General features: G+C 43.5%; 1 protein-coding gene across 1 annotated transcript in view; it reads right to left on the bottom strand.

Moving 5' to 3' along the window:
• MYO9A (myosin IXA) overlaps positions 1-20,071 on the bottom strand; it is a gene marked incomplete at both ends in the record, with an annotated part of 67,094 nt that overhangs the window by 27,288 nt on the left and 19,735 nt on the right. The window contains 10 exon segments of the mRNA XM_010152128.1: positions 1-2; positions 4-17; positions 888-968; positions 4,615-4,737; positions 5,609-5,648; positions 6,326-6,469; positions 10,714-10,767; positions 10,769-10,784; positions 15,152-15,271; positions 19,569-19,764. The exon segment at positions 1-2 is cut by the window's left edge and continues 80 nt beyond it. Coding sequence (XP_010150430.1) covers positions 1-2; positions 4-17; positions 888-968; positions 4,615-4,737; positions 5,609-5,648; positions 6,326-6,469; positions 10,714-10,767; positions 10,769-10,784; positions 15,152-15,271; positions 19,569-19,764 — 790 coding nt within the window.

Below are 20,071 nucleotides of genomic sequence, written 5' to 3'. Positions count from 1 at the left end.
CTGAACCGCAGGGGCAGCTGGAAGGGGAAAACCAGGCCAACAGTGAGCAAATATTTCCTTTAACTGAAGCTTTTAAGTGCACGGATGGGTAAACGGATTCAGCAGATGTAGCACATCTGCAGGACATGCATGTTGGCAAGGATGCAAGGGGAGGGAGGGAACGTGGGTTGCCAGGAGCAGTGCTGATCCCACCAGGGCTGAATCCTGTTTGCTTCCAAGCAGCCATCAGATGGAGACTTTCAAACTGCTAAATAGATATATAAAGCTCTAAATAAAGTTTTTGGAGCCCCTCAACTGAGTAAGACCTTCAGAGGGCACAGCTAATGCGTAAGATTGTGAGCAACTAAATAGTATCTCCAAGGTATAAAGCTTCTCTTCCCTGGGTAAAACTCCGATGGATTAATCCACAAGAAAGCATCACTACTGCAATCTTTATTTTAAACTGAGGGTCCTTAGCCCATGAGACTAAGTGAAATTCACAAAATATGATGCATCACTGAGGCAGTTTGAATAATGTAACTTACTCTACAAGTATCTGCTTTTACCTATAGGAACTCTAAAGAAGCTTTAGAGCTCAGTAACAGCACAAGTGAATTCATTAGGGGTGGCAGGAGCTTCAAAGGAGTCAAATTATTTTTATCAAAACCAATATATATATCATATAAATTAAAACCATACATTTTTCATTTGTTTCTACAATTACAAGAGCCAGTGTAGTTTATCAAGGGCAACACTCAAGTGATAACATCCGTGCTTCCCATTGCTCACATACAAATATCTTCTAAATCCAACTCAATTTGGGGCTTTCTTTTTAACACACTGCAAAAATTCACAACGTATTACCAAGATGACCTTTAGCAGCACCGCTTTCATGGGACAGGATTTACCTTTTCGGCGTTGGATCGAATGCACTTGACAAAATAAGGTTCTGCTTGGCCAAGGGTCTCCATCAGCTTGTTGAGCGATGCCTGCAACAGGGGAGACATCTTCAGTTGGGAAACGGAGGGACGACCACAATGAACAATGAAAATCCAAGCACTTGAATCCAAACCCAAAAACATTGGAATAAATGATGAGTAAACCAGGCAGATGGGAAATTGTTCCCCGAGAAGTTTTTAGCCCAAGCAACTTGTCTGGTTTTGTCTTTGCACCCAAGAAATTAGTTACAGATAAATATAATGCTGGGTTGCATTTTGAGATCCCTGGTTCGATCTTTTCAACGTCAGACACTGGAGCTCAAAGTCTCGTCCTGCTCCACACAAACAAGCCTCTTCCAGACGTGAGTGGGAGCTCCAAGTGAAGGATGTATACCTTGTATGAAACAATCACTCATGTTTTTAAAATACATATAAAGTTTTCCTTTATCAAAAGTGATTCCATGCCGCATTTAGTCTTGATTTTTAATTGTCAAAACTTTATTGCTGGTGTAAAAATGATTTTTTTTTCAATGACAGTTTTGCAAGGGGAAGATCTGCAATTTGCAATGATTTTCAATCTGGAATTTGCAATGATTTTTGAAGCCTGTGAACCCTAAACACTTCACAGGTTGTTTTAGAGGAGAATAGGTTCAAACCTGGCACACTTCTGGCCATATTCCTCTGCTTGAAACGCCCTGTTGTGATCACTGAGAACCAAAGGTTTTCCAGGTTTCCGTTTTAAATGTCTCCCTATTTCCACATCATTCTTAGAAGTCTAGCCCATAAAAGTGAAATTATAAAGGCATCACTGCTACGCCCAACTGCTTCAGTGGAACGCCAGGCTGAGGTACTCCTCTACCTTGCACATCTTTGACTGTTTTGTGACGAAGCACAAGCTCTTTGTATAGAAACGTACTGAAAAATCAGAGCATGCTGAGTCAGTCTGCGGCTGGCCAGGCTCCCTGGCTGCATTTTTTTTTGCTGTGCCCTATAAATATTTTGAATATCTCTAATTGCCAAGCACATTAGTGACATGCTATTAGCAGTGTTCTCCAGAGTTGATTACTCCCGATTTTAATAGCATTTTGAATTCAGTTGTATAAAAGATATTCTATTGCGTATTTGCTATAAGCAGAGTTATAAATTTTTGAATATATGTGTTAATAAAATGGCGTGATATTAGAAAGAAGCATTTAGCCTACAGATCTGCTTGCACAAAGCCTTTTCTTCTCCTTCTGATCATTTTAAAGACATCTTTATGGGAAGCCTTTCATGTTCAGAAAAATGTATCTACATCCAGGATCCGGGGAAGAGTAAGGGATGGATCCCACCCACGTGCAATGCAGCTGCGTTATGTGCACATCCACTGCATGCAAATGTCCTGTCAGTCCAATCCCAGGGAACAGCAGGAACAGCACGGATGCAGCAGATCTCTGCTGGCTCGCTCCTGGTTTTCTTAAAAATAGACTGAGTTCACTCATCTTTTTAACAAAACAAAACAAAACAAAAAAAGGCCTATTATGCAGTATCAATCAGCAATGATGCTGCAGCATCTGACTTCTGACTGTGCCCTACACCAGACTGGTGGGAGGGAAGGGGGAGACACATGGCATGCAACCCCTCTCCCAAAGAGTGCCACCGAAAGCCCGGCAAGTAATGCACTCCCAGCACTGGAAATTGGATCGTGTTGGGGCTGCTGGCCCCGTAGGAGGGGGTATTTCCATTTCATCAGCAGCCAAGCGACATCCTGCGCACAAGGCAGATGGTTCATGCACCCTCTGCCATCTGGCGCAAGCTCTGGTCGTTGGGAATCTGCAAAGGACACGCGAGGTCCCCAGATTAACTCCGTGCCTTATTCCTTTGGCCCTCTGCCTGCAAAACCTTCCAGCCACCTACTCTTTTCACCACCGGTATTTGGACTTTGGGGGTGTGATGAATTGTTTCAGCATCACCCCGTGCTAGACAGGGCAGCATCGTTTTCTCTAGGGTACCTCTTGCACGCAGGATAAAAGGGGAGGCTGTAAATCGCTGTGCTGCAGTTTAGGTACCAATGATCTAGTTTTCAACTGTGAAAGCCATCGCTGCTCTTACAGCATACTCTGAGACAGCTATTTTCCCTATAGATTGCTGTAAGTACAGGCATGGTTAAAATCAATAGGAGACAGAGCAGCTGCAAGCCCGGTGTCCAGGCATTAGCCACAAGGCAGCATTTATCAGCGAAAAAAACCCTCAAACCCTGTGATGGGAAACATTTGTGTTTCCTGCCTGTGACCCAATTCCACGCGCCACAATTTTATTAGCCTGCTCTTGATAAAAAAAGCAATCTTGCAGGCTTGCAGCAGGCTGCTCTCTCAAGAAAATGTTTCTCTTTTCCAAGTGTTAAATGAAATCAGGGTTGGAGTGCCCGGCGTCTGTCTAAGAGGAGAAGCAGGCAGTCACACCAGAGCTGCCTCCAACTTAAATATGATTTTATTCATTTACATAAAAGAAGGATGTGCTGTAAGCACAGCTTCTATGTTGTCAGATCACCACTGGGGAACATCAGAAAGCGTAAGAAAAAGGATATTAGAATTATGTGCTTTGCTGCATAGGGGCAGGGGGGATATCTTCATGGTGTTTAGTGGTGGTTTTTTATTTGCATGCACTGTAAAAACATATATAAAAATCTCAATCACACACCACTAGGCTTTTCAGAATTTCATTTGAAGGATTAACAGGTTTTGGGAAGGCATTTCAGTCCAAGAAATCCATGTTTCAACCACCCTATGGTATTGTATGAATTAAACCCTGCAGAAGTGTATTTTAACCAGCACACCATTAGACTAGACTTAGCTTAAATATATATATACAGAGATGTGCATTCTGCAAATTATATATACACAGACATCAATATACGTGTGTGTGAATGTATATACTTAATTACTTAATCTTACTCAGATCTATACATGGAGACTTTCTAAAAATCATTCACATCTCCTCCCCCATCAAAAAAATGTCAAAACTAAGCCACACTTGCTTGGAAACCGATTTTTAACTGAAAAGCTGCTTTCTAATATTACCACCTGCTTGTGCATGTGACTTACAAAGTTTCCAAGCCCTGATGTGTGTACTAGAGGAGTATTTTTGCCGCAGCTATTCCTAGTGATGGATGGCTGGCACACAGCACGAACAACACAACTGCTGTATCGATCCTTCCTCCGAGTTCCTCTGCTTGCCTGGAGATAACGCAGCAATATTTTGACCTTTCAGCTCCTATTAAAATTCATATTCTGGCTGGTTTGAAAACAGATTGAATTTCAGATGCTGAATGCAAGTAAAAAATGTCGTTTCAGGATTTTGTTGTTTCTGGATTCGGAAAGGAAAGCACCATAATGTGATGGCTTGGAAAGCTCAGTGCCAGAGGACAGGGATGCACCAAAACCTCTACTCTGCAGCTCATCCTCACAGCCCATCTTGCTCCACCGCATCAATTCCCGTGATACCCACCATCGCTCTTGCTCCTCTCCATTTGCACTGTTCAGATACCTGCATGGTGTCTGCCAGCTTACCCAACCCACCTCCTCGGCTGAATTCATACCCTCAGCTGTGGTGAGAATGGGACTGGACTGTGTCTGCGAGTGTCCTTCTAGGCACCCTGGGGACCTGGAGCAGGTATTTGCTTTTAATTCACCTCCCTGTATCAAAGGCAAGGGATTACCTGGAACTGGGCGCTGATGCTGGGCGGTTTTTTCTTCTTATGGAGATGGAGGAGAGATTTGGTGATGCGGTCATGCAGCGTCAGGTTGGTTAGGTGCTTGAGGGACTTCACGTCCAGCATGTGCTGTGGAAAAAAATTTGTTATCAATAAAGAATAACTAGATAAAATTGTCATGCTATCCGCTATATCCCTCATCATACCCCCTGCAGGGTTTCCTTAGGGTGACCACCCGACTTAAACTCATTGGGAAACACTGAGGAATGGCTTGAAACATAGCTCTGCTTTATTTGGCCAGAGCTAGATCCTCCAGATCATGTTCCTCTGAGCTCCTCTTCACCTCTGAGGACTCAGCAAGGGCATCTTTGACCACAGGAAATTCAGCTCTCCTACCCACTGAGGGCTGCAGACAAACTATTCACTGGTAACGAACGGTTGACCGATTAAGTGTATCTGTGTCTCCCCAGGTGCAATGTGCACGCAGAGAGGAGTAAACCCAAAGTTTGCTCCTCCTGGTCCTCTGTTCCCCACCACCGATGCAGCACCAGCAAGGACCATAACGAGCGTTCTTCTGGATACAACCTATCTCTTGGCATCTCTTAAAATATACTAAATGCAGCCAAGATAGAGGGAAACTAAATATTAGACAAAGCCTGTTGTCTACCAGGTACCAGCCCTCTTGCATAACCTACCTGCTCATTTTAGACATTTAATTACCAAATTTCACCAGCACATACACACTCCTTCCCAGGAGGATGAAAAAAGGAGTCAGAGTAGGTCCAAGAAAGAAGGATGTTAAACACTCATATAGTCACCTCCCAGGGCTGAAATCCTTTGGTTTTATAGAAATTAAAGAGTCTTCCACAGAGGTGACTGTGATGAGTTGACCGAGGTCTTGATGTAGGACCAAGCGGTCTTCCTCATACCCATCAGCATCTCAACATTGTACCTACAGTCTTAACCCAGAGACCGCACGGTAAGAACCCTCCTCGCTCACCTTTGGGAGATTGGGTTTGGCTTTGAAGTTCTTATTTCGCCTGGGGAGATAATAAATGGCTGAGGTTAATCCAGGTGTGCTATTCCAGAATGGAGGAGTTTATGAAACAAGCCCTTCAAAATCCCCTTTAGCAGCTGCTTCCTACAACCTGCACTGAAACTGGGCTGCTTCTGCATGCTGCAAACTAGTTTTTCAAATTTTAGTGGCACAGGTTTGAGGAAGAGATCCAATCATAGGGAACTGTTACACTGGAAATAACTTGGGTGGAGCGAAGGAATGGCATCATGAAACAACTGACCATCCTCCTGCTTTCCCATACCCTGCGTTAACTCCAGCCACCCTGGCGATGTTCTCTGAACCTTCTGATGAGGCTGCCATGTGAATCATCAACATCAATTCCCCACCTAATTTGTAATGGAAACTTGGATATCACGTTAAATATCGTGACTGGATTACATCACTGTCATTTCTTGAGACTGGTTTGACCAGCAAATTCATTCCTTCTGTCACTCCCCTGTGTCTGTCATTACAAATGAGTAACTGTTACAGAAATCAGACGTGTAAAACATACTGGGGTCGCTCTGACCCAACCATGAAACATTTCCAAGTCTCCTTGAAACCCTGATTTTTTTTTATTCTGGCTATTTACATTCCTGTAACTACCTATACTGCTCATCATGCTCCCATGGAGTCCAAATCCCCGTCTTTTATACTGACATGAGGATGCCGTGGGCTCTCTCCAGCAGCTTGCTGTTGGTTGCGTTGACGAATATCCCATCTTTGTCTAGGAGGGCACCCGGGCTGGTGAGCCGGCTGTGCCTCATCCCCATCCGGCCGTTCCAGCCAACCGCATAGGCATCGCTGCAACACCAAACACTGCACAGCGTTAGGAAGACATAAAACAACCTGGTTCTGTGACCAAATAAAAATAAGATCATAAAACAATCCATTGGTAGGAAATCAGAGTCGCTGCTCAATTCTTTTAACAGTAAATCCAATCATGTAGGATGAGTTCATGATGGCAGACACCACACAAAGGGATTGGCTAATTAAGAACTTTCTTAAAATCAAAATTATCAGCAGGAGAATAACACCTCCCAGTTCTCCCAGTCACAAGGCTTCGCTCTGCAGATACCTTGGTGGACCAAAGGATGAGACCGTGACTCCTGCCATCAGCCTTGCCATCGTTAACAGTAACAACTTCAGAGGATGCTGATGCTGACCCTGTCTTTTCTAACTCATGCAATCATTTCATTAGGAAAAGAAAAAGCAAATATCATTTGCAATAACCTAATTGTTTACTACAAATGAATGTGGCTGTGGGGTCTGAAATCCCTCCAGAGTGCTCTCAGACAGGAGGGAAAGGAACAGGAGGAGACTCAATGCAGCATCAGTCTTCTGGTCATGAGAATACTTAAGGACACGGTGGTTTAAACGGGGCCTCCAGCACTGGTCACTTCTAAGGTCTCGCAACAAGGCAGCCCTTTGCCTCAAAATCCTGATGTGGAGGAAGGGCAAATATCCAGTGCCACATGGAAATTAAAAAACAAAGCGTGTGAAGTTGTTAATTCAGCCAGCTCAAAGCCTGGAACCAGAACCCTGGAGCAACGTGATGCTGGAGTGCAAGTCTCCTTGCTGTCATGCCGCAGCGCTTTTCAAATTCCTTCCTAGCCCTGTTAAATCTGCAGTTTGACATGTACCACTATTAAAAGAAAGGATGAATCACAGAAAAGTAAAACCCTGGCTGAGCGCTCTAGGATCTGCTTTTTTTAAGCAGTCTGACTCAAGGAAAGCCAGCAAAAAGTTTAAATACCCAGGTGATCTTTCTAGTCCACCTTCTTCCTCTTTACAGCTACTTCCCATCCATCAAAATCCTCCTATTTGCAAGTGGGAAAAAAAAAGTCACCGGTTGATGGGTACCACTAAACCTCAGTGGCTTGTGGGATCTACAACCTATCATTAATCCTGGATGACCTCAATGCGCTCTCAGGCTTGAGGCCGACTGTGGTTATATGGACTGTGAATGAGACTAGAGAATAGAAGGCCCTAGAAATTCCCATGTGGTTTTGGGAAAAAAAACCAACAAAACAACACACCCAACCACCAACAAAAGACATAGAACGACGAGTCTATTTATTACGGACACTTTAGGATGGATACATGCATATGGTGACTGACAGCTGTTTTGGTACTTGGGAGGTCAATCATCTCCCCAAGCCCAACCGTTTCAAGCCAGACTGATTGACACCTGTTTTCCTGCGTGCTGCTCAGACATCCCTGCACATAAAACAGCTTCATCAATTAATACAAACCATCAGGAAAACAGACAGCTGGTGTGGTTTGGGTTAGGGATGGCACGGCTTTCATTACGGGCCAGCTGGTAAAGGCACTTCCAATGCACGCCGGCTTCCTGACACTCCGCTGAAGCCCGGTCTTCCCCCTGACCCAGCATGTGCAAACCACCCGTTCGCTTTCTTCTGAGATCAGAGGAGAGTGCCTGGCTCGCTAAACCCTCTGCAACAACTTCCTGCGTGATGTCATGCCTCAAATTTGCTTTTAGAAACAAGCCCTGGGCTATCTTGTGGGTTGGATGTACAACGCAGACTTATCAGCGACCGCATGATCATGAGATGGCTTTGAAAGCAAATTCCTGCTTAATTTAGCTCCGTAAATCACTTGCCAGCCTATCTGTTGGAAAGCTGCTACAGCAAATCTCTCTTCTATATGTGTTACCTTCACCCCTGTATTTACCCCTTCTTGCTGACAAGTGGAATTTAACTGAAATACCAAAATGTATCAAGTGCAATATGACTCTTCAGACCCAAATCATCTGCAACGACAGGTATCAAAATCAACTGAAAGCATGGGCTGGATTTTAGAGATCTTATGGGAGACCCAGTTTGTGCTTTCAGAAGTAAGGGACACAGACAACATTTGGGGATCCACCACTGGTGACACCCAAGAGACAAAGATCATGGACCGTGCTACTGAAGCACCACTCCAGAAGGAACATAGGAGTTTGGACAGCTTCAAAAGCACATTTCTGCAAATATATAGGTAAAGGGAATAAATTGTCTGTCCTGACTACTGAGGATGATGGAAGGAAGACACAGTAATTCCTGCCCTTGATCCTGGCTGTTTAAGGCAACTTGTCTGTTATGCTGACTTTGGTTAAGCCAAATAAATAGAGCTGACCACAGACTGAACTCCACAGTAAATAAATACATCTCCGCTGTTGCTTGGGACAGAAGGAGTTTCCCTGCCTTTACAATGGCCCCTTGCTGAGATAAGTGAAATGTTTTGGGCAATGAAAATGCTGGCAGCCCAAGCTGCCACACTGATGTGCCGCTGGAGCCGGACAGTCAAGAAAAGCCACATCCCGCTTCACGCACCAACGTCAGATTTGAAGGCTTATTAGAGAAACTGCAGAACTTCTCTTATCTACAGGCAAACATCTCCACAGGGACAAAGTTTCACATTACATCACGTTTAGGGAAACCTGCGCAACCAGAGATGCTAGAAATGGTGAACGTCACCTCTGAAGACACCAACCTTCTCTGCCTCAAACACTGCCACGTGCCTACTATCATTGTAAGCACAGAGATCAGAGCCCTAGCAGCTGTAGCATTAGGAGAAAGCAAAGGAGGGGTGTGAAAGACTGATGTGAGGGCAACCAGGATTGCATCACCTTCCCACGATTGGGTGAGATTGCTTGCAAAAGCTGGATTTGTGCCCAAACTCGAGAAGTAGCACCAATTCATCAATTCAGTCCAACAATTTTATGGGAATCACATCCTCTCTGACCACTGAAAATAAGACAACTTGCAGTGATATGAGAATATTCAGTTCTCTTTGAGCAGGGTGCCACCACCACTCTCAAAGGGAAGAAATTCAGGGCAACAGGAATATTGTACTCTTAATGGCACTCAGAGGGCACTTGGTGAATAAAGCCAGTCAAGAAAAGCCACTTTTGTCCTCCTAGGAAAAAAAAAAAAGAAAGGAACAACATGTATCTAATTGCCGTCTTGGCTATTTTGCATTCGAGATGGTAAAAAAATGATGTTTAATGATATATTTGGAAAACATTTTATTTCCTGTGGAAGGGAAACCCACTGAGATGCAGGGGCCATTACAGGGGTCTGGTGGACATGCTTCACGAAGACAGTCTCAGACTCCTCTCCACTTGTTCTGTACTTCTTGGGAAACTGAGAGCAGTCTGGATGTCTGCATCTCCAAGCAATCACTCTGGGACCTGAGGATGCTCTGATCCTGTCTTTCCCCAGCACACATGCACACACATCTGCTCAGGGGGAAGCGGGAGGCACTGTACACCTTCAGAGGTGGTATTTGGATAATCAGGTGTCTGCAGGGGGATAGCACAAGAGTAACTGGAGAAAAGGATGAGGATGAGCAGCCAGCTAGCCCTTTGAAATGAAGACATTTTGCTTCACAAGCAACTTAATTCCAAAATGAATTTGGAAAACCTTTTGCAAAAGAGGCACAGATCTGCATCTCAAAGTGTAGACCTGACTCTCAAATAAAAAGGTCTCATTAATCACTGCTTGAATGTCCAGAACCTTCAAGGAAGGATTAAAAAAGAAAACTATACATGTAGACTGTAAAAATTAAACCTATTTCCAGTTAACATGGTTTTTTCCTTAAAAGAAACCAAACATTTAACAAGGTACCATCTCAAGCCTCACAACTTCCCAGGTCCTCCACACTCAGTGGCACCTACAGCCACCCTCATATCTCATGTGTGCAGTTCTGCACCCAAACACAACACCTGTTTTTTCCTCCAGAAAACTCCTCGATAATTTTTTATTTCTTTGATGTCAGCACATATTTTGTTTTGCAAGCTTTTTACCACCTTGTATGCCACACTACCTACAACTGCTGCCTTTTGATGGAGGAAAGTTGCTTTCCCTGCCTGCCACTAAGTCAGCTAAAGATATATATATGATCACACAGCAGAGGAAGAACAACGAGAAGACAAAATTAATAAGCAATCTGTAAGAAACATGAATGCAGTCATTTATAACAACAGACAGTGGTCTCCCATCCCAGATTTCCTTGTCGTGCCAATGTAAAAGCAAGAGACTTACCGCTGGCTCCTCTCGTTGATGGTATTGACTCCCTGGAGATCTGAGAGCGGTGTGGCTCTTCCGAGTAATACCTAAAGCAACACATGGAAAAAGAAGTTTCTACTGGCTCTTCACCAAGAGGCAATTAGCACAGCCATAGCTTAGCGCTGACTACAGTGAGGAAGAGCACGTACGTGTCATGGCACATGCTGGGCATACAAGGGTGCCAAGGATGCCGACATACCCATCGTCTACTAAGTCCTACCTCTCTGCCACAAAGTCATCACCCCTGTGAGTAATGCTGTTTGCTCAAGCCTGCTAATTCCCTTCCTACGCATGCACGTTGTGTTAGGGACGTGTTGTCCCAGCTAGTAAGCAAACAGGGTGAAGGAAGAGGCTGCTGTGATCGGGGCACCAATGACCCATGTCCTGCATGTCCAAAATATTCCTAAATTCCCCGCTACACATGGGACAGCCCAGTTGCGTGCATGGGCAAAACACCCAGATATGAGCAGCGTGCTTGGAAAAATGGTCATTTGCACACTTCTTCCCTTCCTAGAGATATACGGACAGGGACATGTACAGCAAGTAGCATATACAGCACTGGGAGCCTTTATTGCCTATTAACCTATATCCTTTGATAGGGGTAGTTTTAGAGTAGTTTCTATTTAATAAATAAGCCAAGGAAGTTATCATGCACAGTTACAAAAGCTGACGTTTAAAGCTGTCATTTTCTGCAAAGTGGAAATGTTTTGTAACCAAGCATTTAGGAAGACAGCAGACAATTTTTGTAGACAACAAAACACTTTTCAAGTCACTAAACTACAGATATTTAAAGACCTGATACGCTCGAATTTGACATGGAAACAGCTGAGCAATTTTCCAACTGTCTTGAAATCGCTGCTGCGAGAGGAAACATTGCAGTGCTCACCTGAACACGGGAAAATGTATATTCCTTTACCCTGAGATTTCTGCAGTGGAAAAAAAAAAAAGAAAAAAAGCCTCTCTAGAAAGAAGGAAGTCTAAACTAAAGTTTGTAACAGAATAGGAAGAATCAATAGCATATCCCCTACATTTATAATTTTCCTATTTAATATAGCCCAGGTGGTGAGCTAAAAGGTGTCCTAAGGATCCCTTTATTCTGAAGATGAACTCAAAGCACGTACGCAGAGCTCTGAGCCCATTCTGCTGATCCGCCATTCCTCAGAGCCTGAAATCTCTAAGGAGAAGATGAATTCCTATCAAATCTCAACAAGGAACATCCCTTTAACAGGACATTAACTGTCCTCTTTTACCTCTTGAGATATTGTAACAGCTTGTCTTGGCTGATGATCCACTTGGTTAAGTTATTGTACCTAAAGGCATGCAAATATCCTAGAAATCTGAGCAAAAGAAAATTCAGGAATATGCTACCACAGGTTGTCTTCGATCCTGCCTGTGCTCCAAGGCAGGACCAAATCATTCCTACTGAAAAGGGATTTGTAATCTCCAACTCTAGAGAATTTTGGAAAGTAAGTCAGATAATCTACTCAAGTGCCTAGCTGTGCCTAGAGTTCAAAACACTTTTAATAACCCTTTTTGATATTTAGGCCATTTTTGGTTACATTTCTTGTCCTGTGAGTGTTGTTCTTCCTCTTTCAAGACCTGAAAAGCCCAAAACACGGTGTAACCCAACAAGTCGGGCTGACCTTATGAAGACAAGGCTGTATCAAAATCTTATTGCATCCATACCTTGCACTGCTCGGAAAAAGGGAATTTCTATTTCAGGCTCCCAGATAATAGCTCCATTAAAACTGGTCGTAATTCTGCCAGCTTAGCACATTAAGTGACTTTATCATTAATAAAAGTTACGGTGCACAAGCTGGGTTAAAGAGGGTTGCTTAAGACATAGCAAAAGACTTTTCTACATTGGGCCATCAATTGGCTCCTACAAGAAGAAACACATAAATGCCAAATAAAAGTTGTCATATTGATGTAGCCCCTCTTCTGGGAAACAGAGTGGGTTTTTTTAGAAATGAAAGGCAAAAAGGTCTTAGATTTAAGCCAACAAATTGCACGTGGCTTTAATAATTCTGTATAGTGAATACAGGCTATTAAATTATTTATATTAATATGCTGCATGCAAGGAACAGTGGTGTGAGTGGAAACCACTCATTCCCTTTGGCCAGCAGAGATGCAGGCTAATTTATTTTACATTTCAGGAATAAAATTATTCTGATTTTTCAAGCACTCCCTTTTTTTCAGCTGCAGTGTTTCTGAAAGACAGACTGATGTTGCTGAGAAGCTCAACGTGAGCCGGCAGCGTGTACTTGCAGCCCAGAAGGCCAACCATATCCTGGGCTGCATCCAGAGAAGCGTGGCCAGCAGGTTGAGGGAGGGGATTCTCCCCCTCTGCTCTGCTCTCATGAGACCCCACCTGGAGTGTGATTTGCCTAACAGGTCTTTGGCCTTATTGAAAAGAGCTTTGGATAATCCTGGTCTACTCCCTACGCCCGAACATCAACCAGCAGAGCTTTTGTCCTGAATTCAGAGATGTCTAAACCCTGTGCCTTGCTCGTATGGAAGACCACAAATTAATTGATAGACTCAAAGACACCAGCAAGGTGGCTGAGATGGTAAAGGAAGGGTGATCAGTTGACTACACAAGCTGAATACCAAGTGACCTAAAGGAAATCTCAGTTTGTTCATCAAATCAATTAGTTTTCTCTCTTTGTGCATAGCTGGAACCAATTGCACAGTTCAAGACAAGGTGATGATCTATTTGGTTCCTCTCTCAAGGATGACATGGGTGTAACCTCATCTGACTTCCAGGAAAAGCCGAGTCCCTGGGGCCAACTTCAGGCTGACCATGCTTGTCTGCGGGGCCCTCAAGCCCGCTAAATTCAGGACTGAAAAATTATACACGCTCCAAGCTCATTTTAACTTGCCAAAGCCATGAAGCCTGGGGAAGGAGCTTGCAGGAGCACACCCCGTGGGAAGTTGTGAATGATGTCTGAATGCAGAACATGAATTACTCGTTTGTCAGGTCCCACGCTCTCAGCCAATTCACAAACTATGGCAATGTCACTTTTGGATCCATGTGTTGGTGTCATCCTCAGAGAGTCCAAACTGAGTGGACTTGTCTATAACAAGTGAGGTTTTAAAATGTTGAGCTCACCTTCACTGCTTCATATTAAAGCTCTGTTTCTAAGTGTCTCGAGTTGTATGAATTTCCCTCTTCACACCTAAGCAACTGCCAATTAATCCCACCAAAACTTCCCACATTGCTGAGCTAATGTACAAATTAAAATTGACTAATTAATTTCAATTAAAATTACTGACAATTGCCTTCTTTTTCAATAGTTCCTTAGTAGTATCGGCAAGGTTGTTATTTGCACAACACCAATTAATAAAATCTAGTGTTATGTTTTTCTTACTGCTTTATATTTCCTTGCAGCAATGGTGGGAACTTGTAGGAAAAAATAATGTAGCCTAAATTAAGAATTAAAGTCGAAATGAAGAATAAAGCACCTCCGCTCTCCCAGTGCTACACGCTGCAGGCAGCATGGAAAACTGATATAAGGTTTCTAGCAGGAAAAGCATATTTGTGAGGACTTAACATGCAATTACTGTACTTACCGTGTTCATCTCTGTGGAAAAAACCTGTGCGGTTTGCATTTACACCTAAGTTGCATGATGTTTAAGTTAGCAACCCAGGCTGAGAATTTGTCCTTGAAGACTGCATGTAGCAGCACTCTACTTCCGTAAGATTTAATGTGCAACATGAAGGAAGAGAATAATGGCAGAGCAATGACATATCTAAAGATACGAGCACCAAATATGTATTTTTTATATCTATATATAAAATATAGTAGTGCAGGCAAGAATGTCCATGTTGTCATGCAGGATGAGTTTATTATGTGACAGGAGCGAGGAGGAAGAAACGGAGACCAAGTGCATTTTAACCCAACTCATTCTGTACAATAACATTGCCAAACAGTTCAGTTTTAAGTAAAAGCCCTTGGAGACAATATTTGAAATAACTTTAGCTTGTGAAAAGTCCAATGAAATCCCAATAAAGTAAAATTCCAGCTGTATCAGCCATGTGCCTTATACCAATATTCCTATCGGACCTGCAATGCTTTGAACTTATTATCACACATGTGATAACAACAATAAGACACAAGAAAAATCCCCCGGGCATCAGCATCCTGACTTAACATCAGCGAGTAAATGGGGAAGCTGTCAACAAAACCAGGCAGTATCTCAAGAGACGGGGATTTGCATTTAATTTTGCTCTTGAAACTCTGCCTAATACCTTCCCGAAGGCTCAAAATTGCTACAAAGCAGCCGGTTCGACCCTGGAGGGTTCCTTGTGCATTTTTTTTTTTTTTTTACCCTTTCTATGCTGAATGCACCTGGTTTCCATTTCTTGGCGTGAGTGTCATATCAGAGGGAAGGGCAGGTGGTGGAGCCTTACTGTACTTCTCCTCCTTGCATCTCTGCAGGATCTCTAAGCTCCTCTGATGAACTGGGTGATGGAGAAAGCTAAAACTATCCACACTTTTCAAAACCGCACATGGCACTGCATCATCATGCCCTTGGGAAGCAAAATAAAAACAACAAAATAAAAAAAAATGGAGAAAAGAGAAAGATTATATAAGCAGAAATCAGGAGAGGGTAAAGAACAAGCCCGAAGGACGTGAGAGCTCGAGGGTCGCGTGGGTTTTGTGCTTGACACAATTTAACCTCGGTTTCCTCTGGACACAGCCCTGTGGCACAGGAGTGATGGGCTGGACCACATCCCAGCCCCACTTACAGTCCTTATTAGCCAGAGCATAATCACTCCACAATTATTTGGGTAAAAAAATAAATTATTAGTCAATTCTTTACTTTTATTAACTGCTTGTAAAAATCCTTTCTGTGCCTCTGCCAGGCGTTATCCGCAATTCCCCGCAGAGGTGCTCCTGGACATGGCCACCTTGAATTCTCATCTTGCATCCCAGAGCCACGCTTTGCTCAGATATTGGCAATTAAAAGGAAAAATAGAAATTATTTGTATTGAACAAGGGTTCTGTATTCCTGAAGGGCAGAGGACACAGAGTCTAGAGTTAGGTAGGATGGGTTTGAGGACAGAAGTTGAAAGAAACCATTGTCGTGTGGCCCAGCACCGACCCCAGGGTGGAGGAGAGGTTACGCAGGTGACACTGTCTCCGTCATCGCTGAGGTGGCCAAGTCAAGGGATATGTCATGCTCCTGTTGGGGCCTGATGAGGTCACCGAGGAGTTACCTTGTGTCAGCACGTACGGAAGCATTTCATACCGACGCATTAAATCATCAGAAAGGACTGATCTGAACTGTACAGAGGAACATTGCCAAGGGGTGTCTTCCTTGCATTAACAGCACTTCATTCTGCTCACTGGGACCTCAGAGGCCATTTTTTTGCTTGCTATCACCTTTATTTGGCAAATACAGAGCGTTTTTTGATCCTTTTGAGGGGGTTGGTATTTGGGTGCCCAGCTTCACGCGCTGCAACAGGCACTAACTCAAAGAGCAGCCCTTGTTGGCCGCATGCAAATGAAGAGCCCATCAAGGGAGGGCACAGACCCAGGACCACGAACTCTTCATAAGAGCGACAATTTAGGTTTGTGACCAGTAAAACCATGCCAAGAAAGCTGGGCATCTCTGGTTTATATGAACAGCACTAGCTCTTCCGTTAAGTTTTCACTAACAAGGACTAGGGCTTTTTATATAATAAATTAATCTTGATGATATAGCAAAAAATGGCAATCAGGCAAATTTCTTTCCTAAAAAGCTTGATAATGTTCCTTTAATCGAAGTTCATTAACAAATGTAGTTCAAACGTGTGGTTCTTTTGGACTATCTTAATCCTCTTTGATAAGCTCAGTAATGAAAACAATAATTTAAAAAATCCTATTACTGAAAAAGTCCACCCCTTCAGCTAACTGCATCTTGCCAGATCCAATGTGTTTTATCCGAGGAGGGTTGGCAGCACTGTCAGAGGTATTTCTCAGGCAGAAGAAAAAGGTACCCAACAAAATTAACTGACACCGCTTTGCTGCTCTTCACTTCCAAATTAATGAGGACAACCACGCAGTCACTAAAAGCTGCACTATGAGGACATTAGGAGCACCAAAAAAGGGGAGTTCCCAAAGCCAGCAGGAAAAAAATGCTGAGAGAAGCATCCGTAGCACTGGTTGGCACTGCTGGCATGGAGAAGATACCCGAAAGGATGATGCAAAGAGAAAGCAGAGCAAAAATTTGCAGAGCTGCTTACACATAAACCGGAGATTTTTCAGTAAAATCCCCGTTGGGTATTGCAAGCGTGACTCGGACAAGCCTTCAGACAGGGAAAAGCAAAGGAGATCTGTTTGGGGTTAAGACAAAAGAGTGCAGAGAGCCTTAAATAAAAATTTAAAAAGCATGCTTCAGATATTTTCCTGCTCAATAATTACACCTGCCTGATGGATGGTAGCAGCAGCAGACAGGACCTCAGAAACCAAGAACGGGGCACCATGGCTTTTTAAAAATGATAAAGAAATATTATGCGTGCACACTTGGATGAATCTACCTGTGTGAAGTTATTCTCAGCTCATCAGCTGTAATTTTATCAGAAGTTCCACGTCCGTGGGTGGTGAGGCACTCAAATCAAGCTAATTAAAGCCAGCAAGGTTTGGTAAAAAACTAAACTTAAAACATATGCTCTCTTCAGTTGTCTGCTTTTGTCTATTGAGATGGGGTAATTTTAGGGATTCGTTAATAATTCACAAATGCCTTCTACCATAGATGCAAAGTATCAACGTGGGGCTTTCCTGTGTTATTTTGGGGAGAAGGAGGGACCACCAGCATCTGGCGGTGGATGTGCTGTGCTGCACCAGCCTGACCCACCATCTGAGCCTTCCCCTCAGGTTCACCAACACCCATCTGCCTTCTGGTGCTTTGGCAAGACGGATGGGATTTTGGAGAAGGACAGCTGACCAGGAGGCGGGCACGAGGTCTCACCAGCAAAAGCATGATGAAAACATCGCTACAGATGTCACCTTGCCAAGTGCTACCACTGCCTGGGCAGAAGTCGTGACAGGAGATGATGGGTCCCGCCCAGAGAGTTCAGAAGCAGCTGAACATGAGTGGTCCCAGCTCCGCCATCGCTTGTAGGGGAAGCTTTCCGGACCAGCAAGGCTCACCTCAGTAACCGAGTTAGATTTAGGTAATGTCCTCCCACTAGTTCTGCCTACACAATGGTGACCTTCTCATGACTTTTTCCCAATTCAGGCTGAAGATGCACACAGAAATTCAGGGTATAAATTATGTGAGGATTGTTGGGGAAGTTTAAGACAAACTTGAACTCTCCCAGCTCTTTTTTTTTTTCCCTCCTTTTATTTCTTTTTAACTCAAAAACCAGAGGTTACAAAGCATGAAGACATTTGAAAGCAGGCCAAAGGACACCAGAGAGAGAAAACAGCAGCATCGTGTGTCAGACAAAGTTTAGAAACTCAGCCATCACCATGTGCTGGTTAGTTGTGGTATGGAAATAGAGGGGGGTGCAAGAAGTATCTCCCAGAATTGTCTGAAAACCGCCTGGACTCTATTCTACATACTGATACAGACATAACCAAGTTAATGCCACCAAGTCAGGACCGAAAGCAGAAAGCTAGTGAGGAGACACGGCAGGCGCGACTGATTGCCAGAGACACAGGAAGCGAAGCAGGGCTTGAAATTAGCTCTTACTTCCCAAGACTGAATGTGTATTTTTTTATCTCCTTGACCAGTTTGCTTTAGTTCAAGATAAAAAAGACGCTGTTAGGAAAATGCAAACACGGATTTCCGAAGCGAACTTTTTCGAGCAGCGTTGCTCTCAATGTCAAATGTCTTTGCCATCAACCCCTCAGCGTTCTGAAACGCTGCTGTCCGTAGGTGTTGCCTTCATCTGCCGGAGACCTGGATGCATGAGACACATCTTTTCTCTACACAGCATCCAAGCGGTTTGAGAGGAAGAACCTCAGGACCTGAAAGCTGATTTTTGCCTCCTGCTCTTCTTGGGATGCTATTATTCACCCCGAACAAGAAAATTACTCTTTCCACTTGTGTGGTTTCCGTATCTACGCTCCTTGTCCCAAGCTCCTTGGCTCCCCTTGATGCACACCTCTCTGACTAAGAGAAAAAAATTCATGGGGCGGCTCCGTGTTCAATTTTAACTCAGCTGACATTTTCCTTGCTGAGGCTCTAATTTCATCATGAATTTCAAGCCCTCTTGTGCCCAGAAATGAATAGTAATAGCTTGTACCCGCCTTTCTGAAATTGCTTTATGCAGAGAAATGGTCTAAAAGCACAGCCAGGTACTGCGTGCCACAGCATGATGATGCACCATTACTTTCCTTTAATTTAATGCCCCCACGTTCAGCATGAGGTGGTTCTGGATGACTGCGAAGCAATTTTTCTAGACAAGAGACACGCTCTCTTGCTGCTTAAAGGGTGAACAGCTTGAAAAATTATAAAGAAGAATTATTTCTTTTTTTTTCTAGACGTAACTAACAGTTCAAGAATTCTTAGCAAAAATAATTTGCTTTATTTGCTCAATAATTTTTATGTCTCTGTTCAAATCATAGGATTTCTTATGCGTGCATCCTACAAAAAGGAAAAGTTAAAGCAGCAGTAAAATGAAAATCTTTGCTTACAGTGTGTTAAAATCCTCTGCAAACCCATCTTTAAACATAATTTTTGGACAGCAAAACTCTATACACTATCTTGATCAGTTTTTTTAATAGATTAATAGGTCCTAATAAGCCAGAGAGGCTACTTAAAATACTGTAGTACTACGTTAGAAACACGCTGCTTGTGAAAAGCAGGCACGAGGGTTAGGAGATTGGCACACGTACCAGTTTTCTTCTCCACGTATCGTTTTCCAGCCTCCCTAAAAGCAACCATCGCCCTGAAAAAGGCCCGCAGGACTGCCCAGCGGAAGACAGCCACCGGGTCGATGCCAATCATTCCACAGATAAAGGCATTTTTGCTGCTCCGCAGGAGAGCTACAATGTCCGGGCGCATATGATCTGTATTTTTCTCACGGAAATCCTAGGGAAGGAGAAAAAAGAGGGGGAGAAAAGAGGAAAATAAACGATATCTATAAGTTACATAGACTAAGACCTGCCAGGCTATCCCTGGGACAGCACAACTATTAAATCCTGTTTCTTTTTTTTCTTACCCCATAGCAGTCACCTCTTTATGTACACCCAATAAATGTTTTATCTCAAAGCACTGCTCTCTGGAACATTTTGAAGCTAATGCTGAATTTTGTTATGTGCATTTACAGCATCAGAAACACAATTACAGATTTGCAGTTGTAAATCCCAAGGCTGTTTCTCATGCAGGCTCACCTGCA

Source organism: Eurypyga helias, unplaced genomic scaffold, assembly GCF_000690775.1.
Source record: "Eurypyga helias isolate BGI_N326 unplaced genomic scaffold, ASM69077v1 scaffold1275, whole genome shotgun sequence".
Classification (NCBI taxonomy): domain Eukaryota; kingdom Metazoa; phylum Chordata; class Aves; order Eurypygiformes; family Eurypygidae; genus Eurypyga; species Eurypyga helias.
Note: the sequence above shows the minus strand (reverse complement) of the source record. Positions and strands in the feature narration are given on the sequence as shown.